The sequence below is a fragment of the Elephantulus edwardii genome, unplaced genomic scaffold (assembly GCF_000299155.1).
Source record: "Elephantulus edwardii isolate Elephantulus edwardi_28Jun2011 unplaced genomic scaffold, EleEdw1.0 scaffold00054, whole genome shotgun sequence".
Lineage (NCBI taxonomy): Eukaryota > Metazoa > Chordata > Mammalia > Macroscelidea > Macroscelididae > Elephantulus > Elephantulus edwardii.
The window spans coordinates 14,556,056-14,580,097 of NW_006399804.1; the positions used below are offsets into that span (position 1 = coordinate 14,556,056).

The 24,042-nt window shown below is 36.2% G+C and overlaps 1 protein-coding gene across 3 annotated transcripts in view; it reads left to right on the forward strand.

Moving 5' to 3' along the window:
* WAC (WW domain containing adaptor with coiled-coil) overlaps positions 1-17,795 on the forward strand; it is a 116,860-nt gene extending 99,065 nt beyond the window's left edge. Inside the window, exons 8-14 of one of the 3 annotated variants that reach the window (XM_006887093.1) lie at positions 2,114-2,359; positions 3,138-3,260; positions 3,985-4,133; positions 9,572-9,690; positions 13,233-13,419; positions 15,194-15,321; positions 16,796-17,218. In XM_006887093.1, the coding sequence (XP_006887155.1) occupies positions 2,114-2,359; positions 3,138-3,260; positions 3,985-4,133; positions 9,572-9,690; positions 13,233-13,419; positions 15,194-15,321; positions 16,796-16,865 (1,022 nt within the window). In that variant the 3' untranslated portion in view covers positions 16,866-17,218. Of the gene's footprint in view, positions 1-2,113; positions 2,360-3,137; positions 3,261-3,984; positions 4,134-9,571; positions 9,691-13,232; positions 13,420-15,193; positions 15,322-16,795 lie in introns of all 3 variants that reach the window. The other 2 variants (XM_006887092.1, XM_006887094.1) reach the window with 2 other exon arrangements.
* The last annotated feature ends 6,247 nt before the right edge of the window (positions 17,796-24,042 follow it).

Consider the following 24,042-nt stretch of genomic DNA (forward strand, 5'->3'; position numbering starts at 1 on the left):
GTTGTTCTCCAGATTTCTTGGCACAACTTGGTGAGCACATCCAGGGCAACATCTGTTGTGTCCTAGGCTTTTTAAATTGATTATAGTTAAGACAGAATTAATATATGAATATTAAATCCTCGAAAGGCACTTAAACTACCTATATGTTTCGAGAATTTATAGTCTGTATTTACTAGTATAGTAGAAAGACTTGTAAGAAAGATGAATATAAGATTTACTTTTGAGTAAGTTTTAATAACCAGCATTTATGGGATTGAGAAGTTTAATGAAGTGTTTAGTTATTAACCACTTTATTTGAGATTAGAATAGGTAGTAGTATAAAATACGTCACAACTTGAAAATAATCTGGTTTTTCTTTATTTCATTGGTGGATATGTGCCTAGTACCCATTGATTTACTAACTACAGGACAGCACATAGAGAAGGATCAGTGGTGTGCATTTATTTAGTTTGTTTCTAGTTTCTGGTAAAATAAAAGAAGCACACATACATTAGTTTCTTTAGGGTCCCTATATAAAAGACATATATGTGCATAGCGAATTTGATTTAGCCAAATTATTTTCCAGTGTGGTTTAAGTGTTGTTGCTTTCATTTCATGCCTTTTGAGTTTTTTTGGATTTGTCTTATTTTGGTTTGGCATTGGTGTGGTTTGTTGTTGTTATTTATAGAGGTTATTAAAAAATATCCTGGTTACTAATACTTTCTTTTTGTAATTTTCAAAATCTTCCTAATATAAAATACAAGAGTCTCTAAATTATATGTGGAGAGATTACGCACCTTTCTCATAGAACGGCTGGTGGATTTGAACCTTTGGGTAGGCTTAGATTCCTTGCTCCCTAGGCCACCAGAGCTTTTCTGTAATAATTATGTATGTGTATAAAACTTCTGTCCACCTGAAATTATTATAATTTTGGGGTGGGTTTTTTGTGTGGCTGGATGTTGGGCTTTGGAGAGTTTTGTTTGTTTTTAAGCTTTAAAATGGAACATGACATGACCTGGTAGCTATGGTGCTTCTCTCTCTCCCTTGCCCCCCTCCCAAGAATTTCTTGATTCTTACTAGCCCCTAATTAAATTATAGAATCAGCTTGCCAAATACTATGAAAAATAGCATTGGGGCATTGAGTTCAGCTCACTTTGTAAAGCGTATCCCATTCCACATTATTAATTGTCATACATATAATATGTGTTCATTCATTATCCATTCATTTCCTGTTACCTGCACATACAACCCCTCTATATTGTTATAATAATAGTGGTATTATGTTGTATTTGTCCTTTGTGATTGCGATACTTTATTCTGCCTAATTTTTTCCAAACTCTTCTATATTGTGTAATGCTTTACAAATTCTTTAAAGTGCTGCATAATAATCCATTGTGTGAATGTATTTTAGTCAAGTAGTTATAGTCTTTGTGCCCAGTCCTGTGAAGTTTCTAAGACTATATATCTTAATGGGGGAAGTTGTTCTCTTCCCCACCCAACTTGCAGGTTTGATGGGTTTCTTTTTGTTGTTGTTGTTTTTCTGTTTTGGGTTTTTGGTTGTTTTTTGTTTTGGGGGGTTTTTTTGTTTGTTTGTTTTAAATTTAAAAAGAGTCCTTATCAGGTGTAAAATGTATGTATAAGTCTTTCTCTGAAAGGAATCACCCTAATACTTGTCTTGATTTATATTAAGGCTATTATCATATTGAAGAAGATTATTATAGTCGTCATAAGCCGTTTTTACGGTATTTTCATTAGCTATGTAGCTTAAGCCTTGTAGAAGTAGATTGTCCCCTTAATCTGAATGAAACTTATTCTTTGTGATTAATACATATTGTACTTGAGGCAGCCTTTCTCAGAGTTGGAGCATGATGCTTTAGGTATCAGATCATGAGTATGGTGGATTACTGGTTATCCTTTTTTTTTTTTCCCCCTCCCCTTTCAACAAGCTAAGTTATCTTTGTTCTGTTTCCTTGCCTGTAAAGTAGGGATTAAAATGCATGTTCCCATCTGTATGTGCTGTCTTGTGACTTTTAAATCAATGAGTATTTATTGGCACATCGGAGATACTCAATTGATACTGGTTCCAGTTTCCCCTTTTTTTATTTATAAATTTTTTTCCCCCTGTTTTATTTAGAATCTACATCGGGTGACAAATCCATATCACATTCTTGCACAACCCCTTCTACATCTTCTGCCTCTGGACTGAATCCCACATCTGCACCTCCAACATCTGCTTCTGCAGTCCCTGTTTCTCCTGTTCCACAGTCACCAATACCTCCATTACTTCAGGACCCAAATCTTCTTAGACAGTTGCTTCCTGCTTTACAAGCTACGCTACAGCTTAATAATTCAAATGTGGATATATCCAAAATAAATGAAGGTAAATCTTTAATGATGAAATTGTTTTACTTATACAGAATTGTATAGCTAGTAAAATCTCTGCTTTATTAGTGGTCACTGTTTCATCTTTAATTTTTTATTTTCTTTCTGTAAATATGCAGTTTACAATACCCCATAGCATAAGCTAAGATAGTGTTTTGTTTTGTTTTCTCCTCCACAAAACATAGTGTGTACCTGGGAAGAAATCATTCTAGATGCTTCTGTCATTTGGAAGTAAAAACAAGAGCTGTATAGCAAACAATTTGCATTATATAAAATAGACTCATTAATTGAAGAGTAGCTCTTCAGTACATTGATAAAGTTTTGGGAAGGGACATCCTTGATTAAATGTTGCTGGTTTCTGATGGATTACATTGATTGATGCATTTTAACCTACTGCTTAAAAGGTTTATGTAATCATCTCAGAAGAGAGAGATTTGACTACAAGTGACCAGCATTATTCTTTGTACTTTTCAGATCCCAAGAGACCATTCATATTATAGAATTTTCCGTTTATAAAGTCTAAATTTCTACTTTATCAATAGTGTTAGGTGGTTAATTTCTTCCTGATCCTAAGAATAGAGCTAGCACTGACTATGTGGTCATTATAATCTTCATTTTTTATTAGCCAATTGAAGAAATAACAGGAAAATATTAACAGTGATATTTTACTCCATATTCTAGTTTAAGATACCCAGTTTTTTTGTGTTTTCAAGTTGTTATTAATGCCACATATACCTCTGTTTTTACTTGAGTTTTAAGGAAAAATATGTTTTCAGTTCTTACAGCAGCTGTAACACAAGCCTCACTGCAGTCTATAATCCATAAATTTCTTACTGCTGGACCATCTGCTTTCAACATAACTTCTCTGATTTCTCAAGCTGCTCAACTCTCTACACAAGGTATTTGTGAGTTCATTTATCTTGAATTATACCTTGAGCGTTTTTGTGGCTTTTTAAAAATGTTTTGAGAAAAAATTTTGTTATTATTTAATAAGATTGGCTCCAGTAATGTATTATGTTTTATACACACACACACACACACACACACACACACATCTCAAGGTGTAAAGTTCTTCTAATCTGTAATGTCTATATTTTGATATAAAGTTGTCCAGTGGAGACAAGTAGCAAGTAAAAGTGCCACTTTGTTACATAAATGTGTCATAGCCCCAATTCAGAAAACAAAGTGAGTCAGACTATCTGGTCTAAAATGGAAGTAAAATAATAAAAAGACTTGTTATATGGTGGCTGGCATTATGAGGTAGAAAACTGATGGGATACTGGTTCCACTTGTAGAATTAATGAAGGTAGGTTCAGGTTTAGTTTTTCTTACAAGCTCAAAATAGAGAAGGTCACACTAGATGTGCCACCAGAGCTCTCCCACACCAATATATACATAATCTTAGAGCTCCAATAGATTTTAATACACCAAAGGATTTAAGCTCATCTCTGATATCTCACTCAGTGCCAGATTCTGATTTATTCAATTAAGTGATCTCTCTGAGAAGTATGAGTTTCTGGCAAGATAGAGATTTTTCTCTACTGGTATTTGATTTATTTAAAATTGTTTTGTTTATTTTAAATTTTATTTAAATTTCTTTTCAATTGGTCATTCTTTTTACAGCTCAGCCATCTAATCAGTCTCCAATGTCTTTAACATCTGATGCATCATCCCCAAGATCTTATGTATCTCCAAGAATAAGCACACCTCAGACTAACACAGTTCCCATCAAACCTTTGATTAGTACTCCTCCTGTTTCATCACAGCCAAAGGTAAGTTTTAGTTGAAGGAAATTCTGATAGAGCTCCCTAATTTTGGAAAATAAGTTTATTAGTCATGTAGAATCTCTGTAGACAAATGATGTGTTTAAAACAAGATGGAGTGTTGATGAATGAGAAAGTAGTAGGTGCAGGTTAAAGAGTTGTTCACATGTACTTATATTATACACTTTATGATTCCTTTCTCTTTATGTTTGAGTTCTATAATATGGAGAAAGATTAATTTAATATGAAACGTTTTTTCCAATGACTATTTTATTTAAAAAGGAAGTAATTTTCTTTTAACAAGACAGCTATTTCTGATCAAGTTCATTCTAGTGGTGGAGTGAGAAATTAGCTTGTCTTAAAGTACTGATTATTTACTCATAATTGGAAATACATAAATATATTGAAAGGTCGTTCAAATTTGGTGGTGGACAAGTTTTTGAGAATTATTTTTGAAGTTATTTTAAGAGTATAGTAAATTGTAGCTAAAAGTTCTAGTGGCGCAACAGACTGGAAATTACCAAACAATATCATTAATATTACATGCAGGTAAAGTCTTACTGAAGATTATTCAAGAATGGCTGGTTCACCAGCAGGGAGCTACTAGTTTTTCAAGCTAGAGTCAGAAAAGACTGTGGCATGAGGGTTATTATTGCTGATTTCACATGGATCTTGGCTGAACGCAGAGAATACCAGAAGAATGTCTGTTTGTGCTTTATTGATGATGCACAGGCATTTTACTATGTGCAACAAGTTATGGCTAACATTGGAAGCCTGCTGGAAAGTTACTTTAGGAGTAGGCTCTGACTTATCAGCAATGAGTAAGAGGCAGAGAAGTAAATAAGTTGTAGTGTTAGTATTCTTTGTTGTTGTTATGTGCCATCGAGTCTCCTGCGACTCATAGCGACCCTATGTACAACAGCCCTATTCTTTGTAGTATTCATTTATAGTCAGGATATGTCCCTTAAGCAGATGATTAGCAGCTTTTTGCATGCAAAAAACTTGCAGGTTGTGTTTTAAAATAATTGGGCATACAGTGTTACGTGTTGTTGTTGTTGTTGTTGTGCCGTTGAGTGGCTTGCAACTCATAGTGACCCTATGTACAACAGCCCCAAACTCTGCTCTGTCCTGTGTCAATCGTACTGTCTCCCACATGCCCATCCCGATTACCCGTCACTGAATCAATCCACTTCATAGAGGGCCTTCCCCTCCTGCGCTGTTTCTCCACCCTACCAAGCATGATGTCCCTCTCCAAGGACAGGTCCCTCCTTACAACATGTCCAAAGTATGTTAGACGGTGCCTCAGAATCCTTGCCTCCAAGGAGTTGCCCGGTTTGACCCTTTCCAGGGTGAATCTGTTTGTTTTCCTAGCAGTCCATGGTATACTCAATACTCTTCTCCAGCAAGCACCACAGCTCAAAGGCATCAGTTTTCCTTCTATCCTCCTTAGTCACTGTCCAACTCTCTGATGCATAACAAGTATAGCAAAGAAGACCATGGCATGTGTCAGACGCACCTTAGTCTCCAGAGAGACACCATTGCTCTTCGGTACTTTGGAGAGGTCCCTAATAGCAGACTTTGCCATGGCAATACGTCTCTTTTAACTTACTGGCTGCTGGTGCTGAGAGTTTTGACTGTGGAGCCAAACTAAAGCTGTGAACAATCTCAGTCTCTTCATCATCCATCCTGATGCTGCCAATTGGTCCAGTGGTGAGAATCTTTGTCTTCTTGACTTTGAGCCTCAATCCATATTGGAGGCTGCAGTCCTTGACCCTCTGTAGCAAGCGCTTCAGGTCTCCCTCACTTTCAGCAAGCAGGGTTGTTGATCAATCTTCCACCAATCCTGACACCACACTTCTCCTCATAGAGCCCAGTCTCCTGAGTAATCTGGATAATACAGATTGAAAAGGTATGGAGACAGGACACATTCCTGGTGTACGCCCTTCCCAATTTTGAACAATGCATTGTTTCCTTGCTCTGTTCTGACGACTGCCTCTTGGTCCAAGTATAAGTCTCACATTAGCACTATTAAATGGGATTCCCATTCTTCTCAGAGTCAGCCACAGTTTATGATCCACACAGTCAAACACCTTTGCATAGTCAGTGAAACACAGATAAACAAACATTCCTCTGGTATTCCCTGCTTTCAGCTAAGATCCATCTAACATCAGCTACAATATCCCTAGTACCACGACCCCTTTCTAAACCCAGCCTGGACTTCTGGCAATTCTCTACTGATGTGCTGTTCCAATCCTTTTTGGATAATCTTCAACAGAATCTTGCTTGCAGGTAAAATTAATGATGTTGTTCTATAGTTTCCACACTCTGGGGTCACCCTCCTTTGGAATGGGAACAGATACAGATTTCTTCCAGTCACTTGGCCAAGTGGTTGTTGTCCAGATTTCTTGGCACAGCTTGGTTAGCACATACAGGGCAGCAACTGTTAGCTGAAATATTTCAATTGATATACCATCTATTCCTGGGTCCTTATTTTTTTGCTGTTTCCTTCAAAGCAACCTGAAGTTCTGCCTTCATCACCATAGGCTCTTGCTCATATATTGTTTCATTAAATTCTTCTGTGTCTGCCAATTCCTTTTGATAACAGTGACTCAGTATATTCTTTCCATCTTCTTTTAATACTTCCAGGATTATTTAATATGCTTCCTAAAGCATCCATGATTATAGCAGCTCAAGGTTTGAATTTGTTCATTTCCTTGAGCTTAAGAAATGCTGAGCATGTTCGGCCCTTTTGATTTTCTGACTCCAACTCCTTGCACATTTCATTGTAATATTTTACTTTGTCATCCTGTGCTGCCTTACATAGAATATATAAATATATTCTTTATGCTAGAACATACTGATTGGAGCAGATAATTAATATTTGGAAAGATCTGTCAGGATTCTCTAAATTAATTGCTGGAAATAATGCATCATCCTGCTTTACTTCTTACACCACACATACCATCTTCCTACCTCAAACCTACTGGAAAATACAATTTAATATTGCTACTTTTATTTAATCAGAAATGGTTGCCTATACCTTTAGTTTGGGCCTTGTATTTCAATCTTGTTACTCTTTGTATATGACATCTAAATATGAATCGTGTATATTCCTGTTAGTAATATTGTCCCCCTCTGTGTGTCACTGTAATGTAATGGTTTCTGAAGTTTTCTCAAGTTTGAATTTAGTAGGGCTATTACACACTCTCTGATAAATAAATCTGTGCGTTCACTCCGACATTGGTTGAAGTCTGAGCAACTCTGTATATGTGCTGACATAGATGTTCTATTGCTGATAGAAATCAAAAGAAGGGTTGTGATTGTTGTCAGGTGCCATCACATTGGACCATAGCAACGCTGTGAACGAGATCTGAATCCCGTTCTTTCCTGTGCCATCCACACCATCTCTGTACTTTAGTCCATTGCTACAATCACTGTGTCATTCCATCTCCTTCAGAGTCTCTTCCACTAACCTTTGACCTATCCAAACCTAGTATCCCTTTCCAAGGAATAGACTATCCTGTAAAGTGTGAGAGATGAAACTTTGTCATCCTTGTCTCCAGGGAACACTTGCTGAATCTTTTTCTCATACATAACCTGTTCATTCTTTGGCAGTTCAGTACTCTTCACCATCACCATGACTCAAAGGTATCAATAATAATTATGTTACCCTTATTTATTCCTGTTAAGTTAAGCTCTCAGGAGCATAACAGATGATTCAAAATACTATTGCTTGAATCAGGAGCACCTTAGTTGTCACACTGATTTCATTGTTCTTAAGTGGTTTGGAGCAGTCCCTGAAATTGTCCTTGCTCACAGTAAAGTCGTCTTATCTCCTGAGTGCTGATAGCAAAGGTGTTGGTTGTGGGTCCAAGGAAGCTGAGATCATTCAGAATATCAACCCTTCTTCGTCTGTCATCATGTTGCCTATACATTCTGTAGTAAGAATCCTTACTGTTTTCTTGATTGTGAGATGTAATCTGTACTGAACACTGTAGTCTTTGATCTTTTGCACTAGTCACTTAAGGTCCTCATCACTTTGACCAAGCAAAGTTGTGTTATTTGCATAAATTACATTATTGCTGATTCTTCTTCCAGTCCTGATGACAGATTTTTCTTTATAAAATCTGGCTTTACGAATTATGCTCAGCATCTAGACTGACTAGTATAGGTATTCTACATGACAAAACTACAAAAAAGGTAGTGTATTGGAAAGAACACTGGGCTGAAAATTAGAACAGGTTTATACTGGTTGCATTTTAAGATAATTTTATTGTATAAACTGTATTGAAAAAATAATTCAAGAAGTTGTGCTATATGAAGAATAGGGCATCAGGACGGGAGGAATACTTGTCACACAACATATGTTCCTAGGCAGATGATACAACCTTACTTGCTGAAAAAGGAGGATCTGAAGCGCTTGCTGTAGAAAATCAGAAATTACGGCCTTCAATACAGGTTACATCTCAACACTTAGATGACAAAAATCCTCAGCACTGAACCTAGTAGACTACATCATCATAGATGAAGAGAAGAAATTGTCAGTTACTTCCTCTTCCTTGGATCCAGAAACAGTAAACACCTTTGGTATCAGCAGTTGGGAAATCATGTATTGCATTGGGAAAATCTGCCAAGGACCTCTCCAAAGTGCTGAAGAGCATCACTATCAATTTATTTAAAGTCAGGTGTGTCTGATCTAAAGCATGGTCTTTTCAGTTTCTTCCTTTGCTTCTGAAAGTTGGGCAGTAAATAAGGATAACAGAATTGAAAGCAGGGTTCTGGTTTTGCAGAAGAGTACTGAATATCCCATGGCTGCCAAAAGAAATACATCTTGGAGAGTACAACAAAGTTGCTCCTTAGAAGCAAGAATAGTGAAAATTTGTCTCACATACTTTGATCACACTGTTAAGATAGGCCAGTCCTGGAACATCATGCTTGAAAAAGCAAAGGGTTAGTGAAGGAGGTGAAGGCCCCTCAACTATTTGTATTAGCTTATTAGCACTGTTAACATTGGGCTCAGGTATATCAGAGATGAGGAGAATGCACCATAATAGGGCAGGATTCAGTTAGTTTTTAAGGTTGCTGTGAGTTACAGTCTAGTTAATAGCACCAACAACAGCAGGTATGAGAATGTGACTGCCTTCTAGCTCTGTGGTGTTCGATTCATTGAATCATTTGACACAGTTTCGTAACATCAGACTTAACAGGGTTTATGTTTGTTAATTAGATTTGTGTCCAGAAAGTAGGTAGATGATTATAAGGCCTTAAATGACAGTAACTTGTATAACATGTTTATGTCACTGGCATTATTTTGAAACAACTCAGTTACCTTAACTCACTGGACAATAGAGATGATAGGACTGTTTTGATAGAATATATTTTATGTAATTTCCATGTTCTTTGATTGTATAGTAAGTAGTCTGTCTTACCAGATTTTGAAATTGCAGGTTAGTACTCCAGTAGTTAAACAAGGACCAGTTTCACAATCAGCAGCTCAGCAGCCTGTACCTGCTGAGAAGCAGCAAGTTCATGAACCTGTTTCTCCACGAAGTCTTCAGCGCTCAAGGTAGATTAATGGATTTGTGTTGAAATTTTAGGTTTCTCTTTTTCTTTAACTGTGTTATTATTCTGTTTATAATGTGGAAATGGAAAGGGATCTGTAAATAGCCTAGTCTTTTTTGTATATCAAAATCCCAAGTTTTGTGTTTTATAATTTTTAAAAGAAGTCTTTAACACTGGATTGTTGTCACTAGGCTTGTTAACTAGGTTTCTTTGATGAGGATAACACATCTTTTTAGATTGTTACATCTCTCTTACTGTTAAGTGCTGTTGAGTCAGAATTGACTCATAGCTGACCCTCCAGCAGGTTTTCAGAGGAGGAGATTGTCCATCTTTCTCCTGAGGAGCAGTTGATAAATTCAAAGAGGTGGCTTTGGGATGTCACTTGAGTTCTCTGGATTTTTGTTCCCCTTGTTTAGTGCTGTGGGGTCAGAACTGACCCATAGCTAACCATTCAGATTTTCAGAGACAATAAATCACATGGGAAGTAATTGCTATCTTGGAACAGCTGGTGGACCAAACTATGTGCCTTTGGAATTGCAGTGCAGCTTCTTCACCATTAGGCCACTGGAGTGTCCTGAATTTTCTTTTTGGACTATTCAAACAAAAACCAGCTCCCATTGTATTGATTCTGGCTTCTAGCAAATCCCTTTTGGGTTCTATTACTATAAATCTTTAAGAAGAGCTGCCCATTTGTCAGTTGCATCTGGTAGATACTAGCCCGCTTGATTCTTTAGCGCATTGTTATTGTTATCTACCATTGAGTTGGAACTACCTCGTAGCGGAGAATCCAGTGGGACTTGAGAGGCTAAAAATTGAACAATAGAATATTATTACCCCTTCTTATTCCCACAGAGCAGCTGCTGGATTTGAAGTGCCTTTCTTTATGTTGGTACTAAATATTTCTAGTGCTTAAAAACTAACATTTTAAAGTATTTTGTTAGAATTCCTTTTAAAAAAATTTTATTAATTTTAATGAACACTGAAAGAGATTTTGGATTTCCCTTCATTCATTGTTACATTTTTCTCCCTGCCCACCCCTCCCCCTTAGTTGGCTCTTCTCTCTGAAAAGTAAAAGAAAAATTCCTTCATTGGTATACAAGCCCCCCCACCCCAAATACACTCCACTATGCAACCTTCATTCTGGACTCTTGTCATAACCTAATACCCAGTCATATATTGCTTTTAAACTGTTCGCTCCCACATCTGTTACAATACAGTATACATGATTTATCCAGTTTTTCTCAGTCTCACTTCAACCCTGATATCATTCCTGTTGTACAACAGTGGCACTGTGCAGTATTTTTGTCCTTTCGTGACTGAGATATTTCACTCATCATAATGTCCTCCAGGGTCATCCATTTTGCATAATATTTCATGAGTTTCCTGTTTTTCAGTGCAGCATAGTATATTTCATTGTGTGAATATATCAGAGCTTCTCTATTCATTCATTTGTTGATTGGCACTTAGGTTGTTTCCAGCTCTTTGCTATTGTGAACAAAGCCGCAATAAACATGAGTGTGCATATATCTGCTTGGGTGGCAGTTAATGGTTTCTTTAGCATATATTCCCAGTAGAGAAATTGCTGGGTCAAATGGTATTTCTATTTGCAACTTACTCAGAAAACACCGTACAGCCTTCCATAGTGGTCACAGCATTTTACACTGTCACCATCCGTAAATAAGGGTTCAGTTTCTCCACAACTTTGCCCCCATTTGTTGTTTGCGGCTCTGTTAAATTTTGCTATTCTTACTGGGGTGAGATGATACCTCCTAGTCCAATTTCATTTGGAATGAAAAGAGACCCCGGATAAGCAGAGCACTCCTTAAAAAGAGAAAGAGGTAGGGGGCATCCCACTGCCTAATTTCAAATTCTAGTACACTGCTGTGGTGGTCAAGACAGCATGGTATTGGTATAATGACAGACACATAGATAATGGGATGGAATGGAACGGAACGGAACGGAACAGAACAGAACATCCAGAAATCAGCCCATCTAGCTATGGTCAATTGAATTTTGACAAGAGATGAAATCAGTTAAGTGGTTAAACCATTTTTAACAAATGGTGCTGACAAAATTGGAAAGCTACCTGTAGAAAACTCAAGCAAGATCCACATCTCACTCCGTACACAAATAATCAACTCAGAGTGGATCATGGACCTAGGACTAAAACCAAGGACTAGACATTCATTAAAGAAAAGCTTGGATTAACTCTAGAACTCCTAATCCACAACATAAACCAAGCATCCTGAAAAATCTACATCCAGGCGAGGATAAAATAGATGAATGGGACCTTCTAAGAATCAAATCCCTGTGCACATCTAAAAACTTCCCCAACTGAGTAAAAAGGAAGGCCACAGATTGGGAAAAAATATTTGGTAATGACATGTCAGATAAGGGACTTATATCTAGAATTTATAAAATACTCGAGTACCACAACAAGATAAAGGTAAATAACCCAGTTGAAAAGTGGGCACAGGCTATGAACAGACACTTCACCAAAGAAGACATTCAGATGGCCAACGAATACGTGAAGAAATGCTCAAAATCCCTAGCTCTAGCATCTCTCTAAGAGATGCAAATCAGAATTCTGTGTTTTTTAACCTCATCATACCAATAATTCTAAAGCTTAAACCATTGCTTTCCATCTGCATATTTGATTTTCTTAATAGCTTTAACTCTTGACTGCTACTGATTACTTTTCAAGTGGCACTGTACTATGGTATCACTGTTAAATTTAGTGAATGAATTTTTTTTAACTTGATTTTTTATTTTATGTTGAAGTGGCAGAATATTCAATTTTTTATTGTTTTCTAAAGAACCATTTAAGAACTTATACATCCAAATGAGAGTTGTTCACTTCAAAATAATCATTTTGAGAATAATCTCTTTATTCCAGCAATGTTACTATTGCTCAGAATATTTTTGGGAAATTCATTTTATCTTTAGATGTGGTAGTATTAATATAAATATCTTCAGTGTTGAATTCATCCTTTGGAAGATTTAGTTTTTAGAAATTACTGAAATTCATTCAGAGACAAGTGTGGTTATGCAGGTCGGAAATCAACTTGGGTGTTTATGTTTTGGTTCTCACCATATTCTCAACCCCCTTGTTCAAACCTACAATTTTTAAAAGAGTATAGTCTTGGTGCTGTATTACCTCCCGCCCCTTATTTTGCCCCTGTCTTTACTCACAACTGTCATTAAATTGCCTGTATTTTAATAGATCAGAGTTGTAATCCTCACCTTCTTCTTTAAATAGTTAAGATAAAATTTTCAAACGTGTTTATATTGATAGATGTTAAAATGGGGTTATTTTTAAGTTACATTTTTAATAGTATTTGAAGTATTTACAGGATCAGCAGGCTTTAACTCCTATTTTCAAAAACATAGTGAGGCAGTGGATTGTTTCTGTTTGTTGTTTAATTTTTTTTTTAAGTATAAGAAATTTTTTAGGGGCTTAGATGATGTTATTAGAAGATATTAATGGTTTTGAATACCTGAAATTATTTTAAACCTAGCACATGTTGAATTTTGTTTCTCTTTCAGTAGCCAGAGAAGCCCATCACCTGGTCCAAATCATACATCTAGTAATAACTCATCAAATTCAACAGTTGTACCACAGAATTCATCTGCCCGACCTACATGTTCATTAACACCTACGCTAGCAGCACACTTCAATGAAAATCTCATAAAACACGTTCAAGGATGGCCTGCAGATCATGCAGAGAAGCAGGTATGTTGCAATAGTAAAATATGGAAAACAGAACTTTGGATGAGTGACAATAGAAGTAAATTCTATTTTTAGAAAAATACATTTTGACCCTTGTATTCAAGCTTTATTTAAAATAATTTCTGCTTCTATTGCCTTTCATAAAACTTTGGTATATGCGTATATACAGATAATTCCTGAGTTGCAAACCTGGTCTCTTTCTATCTTTATTTTATTTAAACATCTGTAGGTCAGACAGAATAGGTACATATGGTCCTTATTTAGACTTTAACGTAAGAAAAGACCTAAAGTCTTTTCAGTTATTTAAAACCTATACATACAGTAAGTGAAGATAGCTTTGGTCATGAATTTCTTCTTGCAAGTTGGAGTTAGTTCAGTCATTTCCACAGAAGACTAGTTCTTTTAGATTCGTTTCTGGCAAAGAAAGCTTGAAAGGGATGTCAACAAAAAGCAGCCATTTGTACCTCTTTAGAATAAGTACTACAGTCCTGTCAGAAATTTATCAGGTCCTTGAAAGGGTTTACAGTACCTCTTCTGAGTTTTAACTCCCTCTGTGTTTTGATCCTGGTGACAGAGTAGCTAAATTGTAAAAATTCAGATCTCACTTCATCATTCATGACTGAATTCGTTCAGAGCCCAAATACGTGTACCCTTTCTAAGTCTGTATGTTTTCAGTCTTAGACTGCTTTATCTTAAACTCATGGGAAGCAACTGGTGGGTTTGAACCACACTTGCATCACCAGGAGTTCTTCTGTTCCATTTTTATTGCCATTGAGTCAAAACTGACTGTCTAGTAGGTGTTCAGAGGCTGTAAATAATATGGGAGGAAGTTGTCCTATCTTCCTCAGAGCTGCTGGTAAATTTGTCCTACCAGAGAGAGGCCCCAGTTTTAGGTTAACAGTGAAACACTCTTTCCGCTCAGTCACTAGGGCATCAAGTAATAATTATTACCATTAACACTAGGGAGCTCTGGTGGCCTAGTGCTAAGAAGCTATGCTATAATCCCACAAACAGTTCAAATTCACCAGCTGCTTCACAAGAGCTGTGATTAAACTGCTTCTGAAAATATGCTAGAGGGTCAGATAGGGGTTGGTTCTGAGTCACTGGTACACCGTAATTAAATACTAAGGGTATAGCCTTGTACTGAGTTCTTACTGCATTCCTTAAAAGTGCTAAGCAGTTCAGATGATTACCTTTCCCATTAATTACAATTTCCCTATAAATTATCTCTAGGTGTGTCAGCTGGTACCACGATGTGGCTCAAAGCTGTTGTACTTTTTTCCCCACTGTCACTCTGATGATTTCAGAACTTGTTAGAACTATTCACTTCATGTGCCTGTCCCACTAGAAACTCAGAAACCTTTGTGCCTTACTTGGAGCTCTGGTGGCCAAGTGGCAAGAAGCTGCACTGTAATCCTGAAGGCATGCAGTTCGAGGCCACCAGCTGCTCTGTGCGAAAAGGATGGACAATACCCTACTATATGATAAACTGTCACTGAAAACCTTCCAGAGGGTTATGGGTTGATTCAGACTCTGGTACACAGCAACCATAAGAAGGATCTTGAGACATCCCACTTACTGCCATTTGCGTCTTGTATTTATCAAATAGTTGCCATATAAAATGTTCTGAAAGTTCTTAAGTGAAAATACTTTCTTCCCTTAGATTCACCAGCATTGTAATTCATATGAAGGAAAATTATATGATTATTCTAGATTTAAAAAAACTCCTCATAGATGTTTGATAACATAATTTTTATGCTATTTTATTAATTTATAGGCATCAAGATTACGTGAGGAAGCCCATAATATGGGAAGTGTCCACATGTCAGAAATATGTACTGAATTAAAAAATTTAAGATCTTTAGTCCGAGTGTGTGAAATTCAAGCAACTTTGCGAGAACAAAGGTAAAATTTTCATGAAGATAACTCTTTTCATACTCTTGTATTAAATTGAACATGAATCAAATTTTAGTTACAAAGTTAAAAGTTATTTTTTGTAATATTTTATTCCTTAATACTGTTTGTTTTTCATAGTCTGATAATTATGAGAATGATGATAGATCTAGACTTTTAATATTTTTTACTTTTTTTTTTTTACTCAAGATAAATGCATTATTAGACTTCTTTCCCCTTTTGTTATAACTGTAGCTACAGTGATTATTATAAAAGTAAAAGTTTTATAACCATTTCTTCTAAAGGGTCTTCTATTAAATTGGCGTTACTGTTCTTGAGAGTACTTATGTCAGTTTAAACTTCAAATCACTGTATCATTTGCTGCCCATATGCTATTGATCGAACTCTTGGAAATGAGAATTTATTTGGGTTTTTTGTTTGTTTTCTTCATTTTTTTAATTTCAGTGAATGTTTATAAATTATCATACATTCATTCATAATTTATAGCAATTATCATTGATTCATGTATTTAATGATACCATCTAATTAACCCTTAATAGCAAGAACTTAACCCAACAAGTTTAATTTGTATATCTGCTATCTTTTTTCCTACCTAAACAGTATTTTTTCTTATCCTCTTTAATATTTAAATCAAGTGGCTGTCTGTGTCTTAGTAAATAGCAGGACACTTTTCTAAAGGGGAGCTCTGTGGTGAGGTATACAACAAGCTGTGTGCTACTAATGCAAAACCAGAGGGAGAGATGGGCCATCTTCCTTGCATTTCCGTTTATATTTTCAGAAACCCAGTGGAGAGTTGCTATGAATCTGGACTGACTTGATGGTAGTGAATTTTTGAGTTTTACTACAGAACTGAGTACAGATTTTCAGTAATTTCACTTTCTGCGTATATGAGTCACTGGGTCATAAGTAGACTTAGTCTTACTAGTGCACGTAATTAGCAATTTGGGATTGTTCATAAACTTAGGAAAGTGAGTTTACTCTTCTTTAATCATTTAAAATATCTGGGGGTGATTTTTTTGGGTTTTTTTTTGTTTTTGTGTTGTTTTGTGTTTTTTTTAAAATGATCACGGAATTTTCCTGTTACCTCCTTTGAATTTTTAAATTCATGGATTGCTCTGAACATAGTTCTAGCATACAATCAAGTTAACTTTCGTTCTGGCTTGCTGGACAGATCATTTAACTTAGGAAATCAGAGTATTTATGTGTACTTTTGAGTGTTGGTCTTTAAAATGATTAACTTATTACTGTGTACATGTATTATTTACTGCCTTTTTTTTTTAATTCCCAGTATATCGAACAACTCAATTTTAAATGGATGTTTATCTTTATTGGTTGACTGTAGACTAAGACCGTTTTCAATTTAGTACTTTACATTTAATTTACATTTAAAAATGCTTTTACCGTTTTCTCTTTTGGTAGCATTTATATGACTAAACATGTTCTAATACTTTATTTTCTCTTTCAGGATACTGTTTTTGAGACAACAAATTAAGGAACTTGAAAAACTAAAAAATCAGAATTCCTTCATGGTGTGAAGATGTGAATAATTGCACATGGTTTTGAGTACAGGAACTGTCTATCTGTTGCCCAATCTTAACATTTTTGAGCTGCATTTAAGTAGACTTTGGACCGTTAAGCTGGGCAAATGAAATGACAAGGGGATGGGTCTGTGAGAGTCAATTCAGGGGAAAGATACAAGATGGATTTGTAAAACCCTTGAAGTGTAGATTTCTTGTAGATGTATTCTTCACGTTGTAAATATATTTTGTAGAGTGAAGCCATGGGAAGCCATGTGTAACAGAGCTTAGACATCCAAAACTAATCAGTGCTGAGGTGGCTAAATACCTAGCCTTTTACATGTAAACCTGTCTGCAAAATTAGCTTTTTTTAAAAAAAAATTGGGGGGGGTTAATTTATCATTCAGAAATCTTGCATTTTCAAAAATTCAGTGCAAGCGCCAGGCGATCTGTGTCTAAGGATACGATTTTGAACCATATGGGCAGTGTACAAATATCATGAAACAACTGTTTCCACACTTGCACCTGATCAAGAGCAGTGCTTCTCCATTTGTTTTGCAGAGAAATGTTTTTCATTTCCCGTGTGTTCCATTTCCTCAGAAATCCTTGATCTGATTTTATCCATTTTTTTTAATGCTCCTCTTTTTCTCCTTTCTTAAGGCACTGTTGCTATGGCACTTTTCTATAACCTTTTCATTCCTGTGTACAGTAGCTTAAAATTGCAGTGATTGAGCATAACCCACTTGTTTGTATAAATTATTGAAATCCATTTGCACCCTGTAAGAATGGACTTAAAAGTACTGCTGGGCATGTGTGCTGAAAGTACATTGATTGCTCCAATATAACGAAATAGCCCAATGAACATGGTTGTGGGAGGGGAAAGAGGAAACAAAGCTAGTCAGATGTGAATTGTATCTGTTGTAATAAACATGTTAAAACAAACAAAAATTGTTATTTTTCATTTCCTTCGGTCAATGCATATTAGAATTTGAACTACCTGGGGATTCTTTATGAGAACTATTCTTGTTGAATATTTGTACTTGATTTGAAATAATTCTTTAAGGGAAGTTTTGTTTTAAGCATATTAACAGAAAATTGTGTATAAAATATTTAATTAAATATGAAATTCAACAAGAATGATTAAGTCACTTCCCAAGTGGTTGTCATTTGTTATACCCTGGTTTACCTGTCTTGCTATTATGACATTTCATTTTGAAGGATGTTTGTGTTGTAGCTAACTGTTCAAGTCTGGTGCTGACTGCTGTTCTTAGCCATCACAAAACGCTAAATTTGTGTAATTGGAGCTTCCTGCTATTATCTGGAAATGGTGGGAAAGCTCAGCTTTGTATATTGTTTCCTAAAGTATATTAAAATAAAAAAAGAAACTATTGCTACTATAAAATTACTTTGGCTTTTTTTTTCTTCGTTAATATTAGTCACATGGCCTTAGCATGACACTGCCAGTATTAAGTCACAAAGGTTTCTATGTGCAGAAAAATCATTGCATTTCAAAATCGCTTCTAATATAGTTTCTTTTGTTGTTGTGGCAGATATGTTTCATGTGCTTTCAGAACTGCCAGCACCAAGGGCTTATTTTGTCATGTTAGATATGAATGTAACATAATTGCGTTATGGAACACTAAAATTTTGAAAATTGGTCTTGTGCTCTAAACATATCTAAAGTATATTTTTTCATACAGAAATGCTCAGATTATTCAGTAAAACTGTAAACAGCAGTATGGATTGTATTTTCTAAATTAAAAATGTTCCAGTGTAATTAATAATTAAAAAAACATTACACTGGAAGATCAGCCCCCAAAACCCCGTAATTTGATTATACCTTTAAGATGTACAGAAAGACATGTCTTGACATATATCATCATGAAGTGTTCAAACCTGTGAAATTGTTAATATTTGTTGGTCTTAATTGGTGCATGTCAATAGAACCTTGAGGAGCTGTGTTAAGCTAGAATTCTTATTAGTGTGGTTCTGAATCTTTTCTCCTGGAAAGATGGACATTTTGTGATGTAGTATAAGCAAATGTCTCCTGAACAGATGAGAATTTGACTTGTCGTTAAAGGTAAATTTGAATTTAATTTGCTGGTAGTTTATTGATCTATGTCATGTTATTCCTTTGCATAAATGTTTACATCCGTAAATGAATTACTTCTATATATATATTTATATAGAAGGTGCATAATTTGAAATTTCTTAGAGGTGAATTTTTAAACAAATCTTTTATGGAAATATTTTTACAATATTTGATTCACTTACTCTGTAGTAAATTATTTTAAATACTGCACTTTAATACAGACATGATTTTCACCTACTAACCTTTTTGAAGTAATCAGGGATTAAAATAGACATAATAACCTAGAATTATCTAGTTGACATAGCTTTGAAAATATCCTCATTCTGGTCAGCAACTTGGTTTAGATAATTTGAAAATAAAGTTACTGAATAGTCTCTAAGAAGTCTCAGGTGTTTTTCTTTGTGTTCTAAAGAACATCAGTAATTTATAGCCAAACATTGAAAGCTGGTATTGTGACCAAATTTATTTTACTGAAATGGATCTGTTAAAAAGTCCCCAGAGGGACCTGTTGTTCTACCTTTGTTTCTGTCTTAAATCAGGCTGATGTTTCATTATTAAATGTAATTTCCAGATTCTTATGCAATGTCTTTTCAAGACTTGCCTCTTTATCCCAAGTAGCTTTTTCATAATCCTCAATTTGATACATGTGATGCCTACAAAGATTAAATTATTACCCCATTTTTTAAAATTATTTCTTGTTTTGCTTCAACACAATCCTAGCTTTAAGAAACTATTTCAAAGGAGGAGGGGAGGATAAGTAGTTAAAGGAGAGTAAGGAAAGTCATTCACTCTGCAGAACTATGACAGTTCAGGACTTAACAGCTACTGTATTTAGATGTGGGATTTGAATTTAATAATTTTTTAAATACCTGTAAATATGGTTATATTCTTATGTATCTGTACTGCAGTGTACAAATGGCACCAAAAAGTAATAAATACGTTTTTACAATATTGTGCAGTTATTTCAGAACAATCTTTTGAAAATTTTAGAATGTATACTTACTAAATTGTTGAAGGAAACAGTACCGGATTACTGCTAAAATGAGTCCCAAAGTAGAATTTATTTGCCCTTTTGTTGAGTTTTTAAACATTCCCATTTAAAATGGGGTTTGAGTCTTGGTATAATTTACTGGGCCCTCCTTATTTCTAGGAAGAGTCCTAACCTGGCCGCCTAGATTTACAACTTGTAATGACACTCAAACTACTACTAACTGTTCATTTGATCTCTAGACTAAATGGAATCCGTTTCTAAGGATGTAAATCATAGAAGCATGCTCATTTCCTCAAGGAGTTGTGGGTGAGTTTGAAACAGCCTGTTGGTTAGCAGCTGCCCCCTTGGTCTCTTAAATTCCAGACAATTTAGCTGGTTAATAGCTGTCTCAGATACGCATTCTAATCTCCTGAGATTTAGTCTGAAAACCCCCTGGAAGGTCAGCCATGAGTTGGTGTCAACTCTTTGACATGACTACTGTTGATAGGCTCTATCAAATTGACGAAGGCTTAGCAACCTTATAAACAACAGATGAGAATCTTGCTTTGTCATCACAGTCTGCTTTGTTCAAGCCTGTTGGCAATTACTATGTCCATCTTATTGAAGCCCTTTCTCTTACGTTCCACCTTTCCATTTTGCTTATCCCTCTCTCCTTTTCCCAGCATAATGTCCTCTTCCAAAATGAGGAATTTTTGTGTGGGTGTGGTGGTGGTGTGTGTGTATTTTTTTATCTCATTGGATTTTTTTTTAAGCAAAAGTGAAAAAGATATATGAAGGTAATAAAATAGGCATAGCTAGTGAAAGGTGAGCCATGCCAAAGAGTGAAAAGGGGTGGGGGAAAGAACCCCTGGAAAGAGAGATGAACAAAAATAGTACAGCATGATGTCAGGAAATGAGAGAAGAAGAAAATTAGTATTTTGAATCTAGTAACCATCATCTCTTCAAGGCCCCTGACTCTGCATACTCTCTTCTCGTCCTCTCTCCTCGTCCACCATTTTCTCTTGCATACTGCACTTCAGCAACCTGAGGCCTTTTGCATTTGCTTTTCCTAGCAGTTATGAGGAATTCATCTACATAAGGATTAATTGAATTATTAATGCTTATTAATAAAGATTAGACAGGTGTACCACCACCTGTTTGAGCTATAAACAAGTAAAATCAATTGAAAATTGTTGGAGTCTACTTTATGAGGGCATTCTGGTAACTGATCAGAAGGAAAAACGCTGCTTCCGATGTAACAATCTTGGGGATATGGACTGGCTGGATTCTGAAGGGCAGGATTGAATGAGGGTTTTGCAGGTAGGACTGCTCACATTCAGAAGCTAACATCCAACTGAACACTAGCCATTTGGCTTTTAGGGCACTTGAGTCACATTGTGAGATGTGTTATTAACAACTAGACATTCGGGGGGGGGGGGAAGGCTTTTTGAGGCCAGGCTGGGAAGATGAAGATACCTTTGTGTATCGCGTGTAAGTCCACATCTTTTAACCTTTAATGTACCTGATTGTGACTTCTAATTTGATCAGTCTGAGTGACTGTAGAAGCCTAGGTGGTGCAGTGGCTAAAAGACTGGCTGTTAACTGAAAGGCCAAATGGTTTGAACTCACCAACCAATCTCCAGGATGAAGTTGTACCTTCTGTAAAGATTACAGCCTTACTAATCCCATAGGGCAGATCTGCTCTGTCCTGTAGGGTCGCTGAACCAGTAGATTCAAGAGCAACAAGTTGGCTTGTGTATGTGCTGGGATCAGAATAAAGTTTTTTAGTAACATTCTTTTTAAATTTTTTTTTTCCTCATTAAACTTGTTTTAATGGGTCTCAAAATTCTGTGACAAATTTTCGGTCAAGTTGTTTCCATTTAAAAAGTACTGATTTTAAAAACTAATAACTAAAACTGCTACACGAAAAAGAAAACGGTCCACAAAACATTCCTTTCCTTCTGAAGGTTTTACGATGCACTGTTATTATTAACCAGTCTTTTACTTACTATTAAACTTAAATGGCCGATTGAAACAAACAGTTCTGAGACCATTCTTCCACCACTGATTAAGACTGGGGTGGCAGGTGTTATGGGTAATATTCATTTAGCTTTCTGGGCAGAGGCAGACTGTTGCTGTGGGTGTCATCAAAGCAGTGAACAAGGCGGCTGCTGGAGCTGGCAAAGTCACCAAGTCTGCCCTTTTTAAATTTTTATCTGTATATTCACCATCACTAATTTTTAAACTTGGTGCTTAAAAAAAAAAAAAAGCATGGTTAAGGAGAAGAGCATGAGTAGTGTCACAAGTCTATTGCTTATATTTAAACATTTTGGTGCCTTGACATCTTTTTGAGCTATAGCTTTGTTTGCAAAGATGACAAGATTTTGTAAAAGGCAAATGGCAATTTCAAGCTACAACTGTTGCCCAAGCCCACGATTTCTAAAGACAGCATTTACAATACTACTAACAGAACAATAGGAAAAACACCAGTGTACTGCTGTTGAGTCATTTCCGACTCACTGACCTTCTCAAGACAATATTTTATGAGTGGAGATTCCCATCTTTCATGGAACAGCTGGTGGATTCAAACCATTAGTCCAATATTATCCACGGCACCCCCAGGGCTCTGCATGCCCTTTAATATTCTATAAATTTGTCTTGACTTTGGAATGCTTGAATCAACTCCAGCTAGCCATAAATTCATTATAATCCCCTTCACTTATTTCATGTACAGCTTTTAAATCACTGAAAAGGCTTTGGGTTTTTTGCGTGCTAAAACTTGATGGCAACAACCTTGACCAGAACCCTTGCTGTCAAGTTGATACCAACTGTTCTTCCCAAGGTCACTTAGTGAGTTTGAACTGCTGACCTTTTGATTAGCAGTCCAACGTTCAACATTGCCAGTGCTCCTTGTACTAAAGTAAGGCCAAGTAAGAATTTATAGGGAGCTCTGGTGGCCTAGTGGCAAAAAGCTGTGCTACAATCCCAAAAGCATGCAGATCTAGTCAACCAGCTTCTTGGGAGAAGGATGGGCAACCTCTTTCCATGTGATTAACTGGCTCTGAAAACCTTCCAAGAGGGTCAGGAGTTGGTTCTGACTCAGTGGTATACAACAATAAAGCACTTGCTCTGATTTACCTACAAATTCAACTTAAAGACAAATCCAAGGAACAGACCTTGTTCATAACTCAGAAAATGCTTGTATACTGATTTTAGCAGTGTTGGATAGACATTTTATCAAAGAACAGCCAGTTAAATGGCCACAAAACACTTGAAAACATGATCAGCATCACCAGCCATTGAAAAGAGAAAAGTAAAAAATCAGACACTGGTGGTGTAACCCACGGCAAGTTGAGCTGTTAATCCGAAAATCTGTAGTCTCCATCTACTCCAATCCACCAGTGACTTCTCAGAAAAGAGATAGACAGTCTCCATATCTTAAGATTTACAGCCTTGGAAACTTGACGAAAGGTCACTGAGTCAAAACAAGAGTGAGAAGGAAGGAGTGAAAAAGAGGAAGGGAGGAATGAGGCTAAGATTTAAAACACGCACACATGTGCCCGCGCGCGCGTGCGCACACACACACACACACTGGCCCAGAAAAGAACACTGGTGAGGATGTGTGCAGATTATAATCAATTTCTGGTGGGAATTTGAAGTGACCATTTCGGGGAGCTCTGGTGGTCTAGTAATAAGCTGCACTACAATCTAAAAGACATGCTGTTCAAATCCACCAGCTGCTGTACAGGAGAAAGATGAGCAATCTCCTCCCATGTAATTAACTGCCTCTGAAAACCCATCAGACTATGGGTCAGTTTCAACTTGATGTTAACATAACAGCAACATTCAGGAAAACAATGTTTCCCCAAAGCAAGCAAACTAAAGATAGAACCACTCTAAGACTTAGCAATTCCACTCATAGGTATACACCCCAAAAACTTCAAAGCAGAGACTCATACAGCAGTATTCATTTCAGCTCTCTTTACAATAACCAAAAGTAGAAACAACCAAATGTGCATAAATAGATGAATACATAAACAAAATAGGGTGCATACAATGGAATACTATGCAGCTAGTAGGAGAAAAAGTCTTGATACATACCACCACAGGGATATGGAGCTTGAAGACATCAT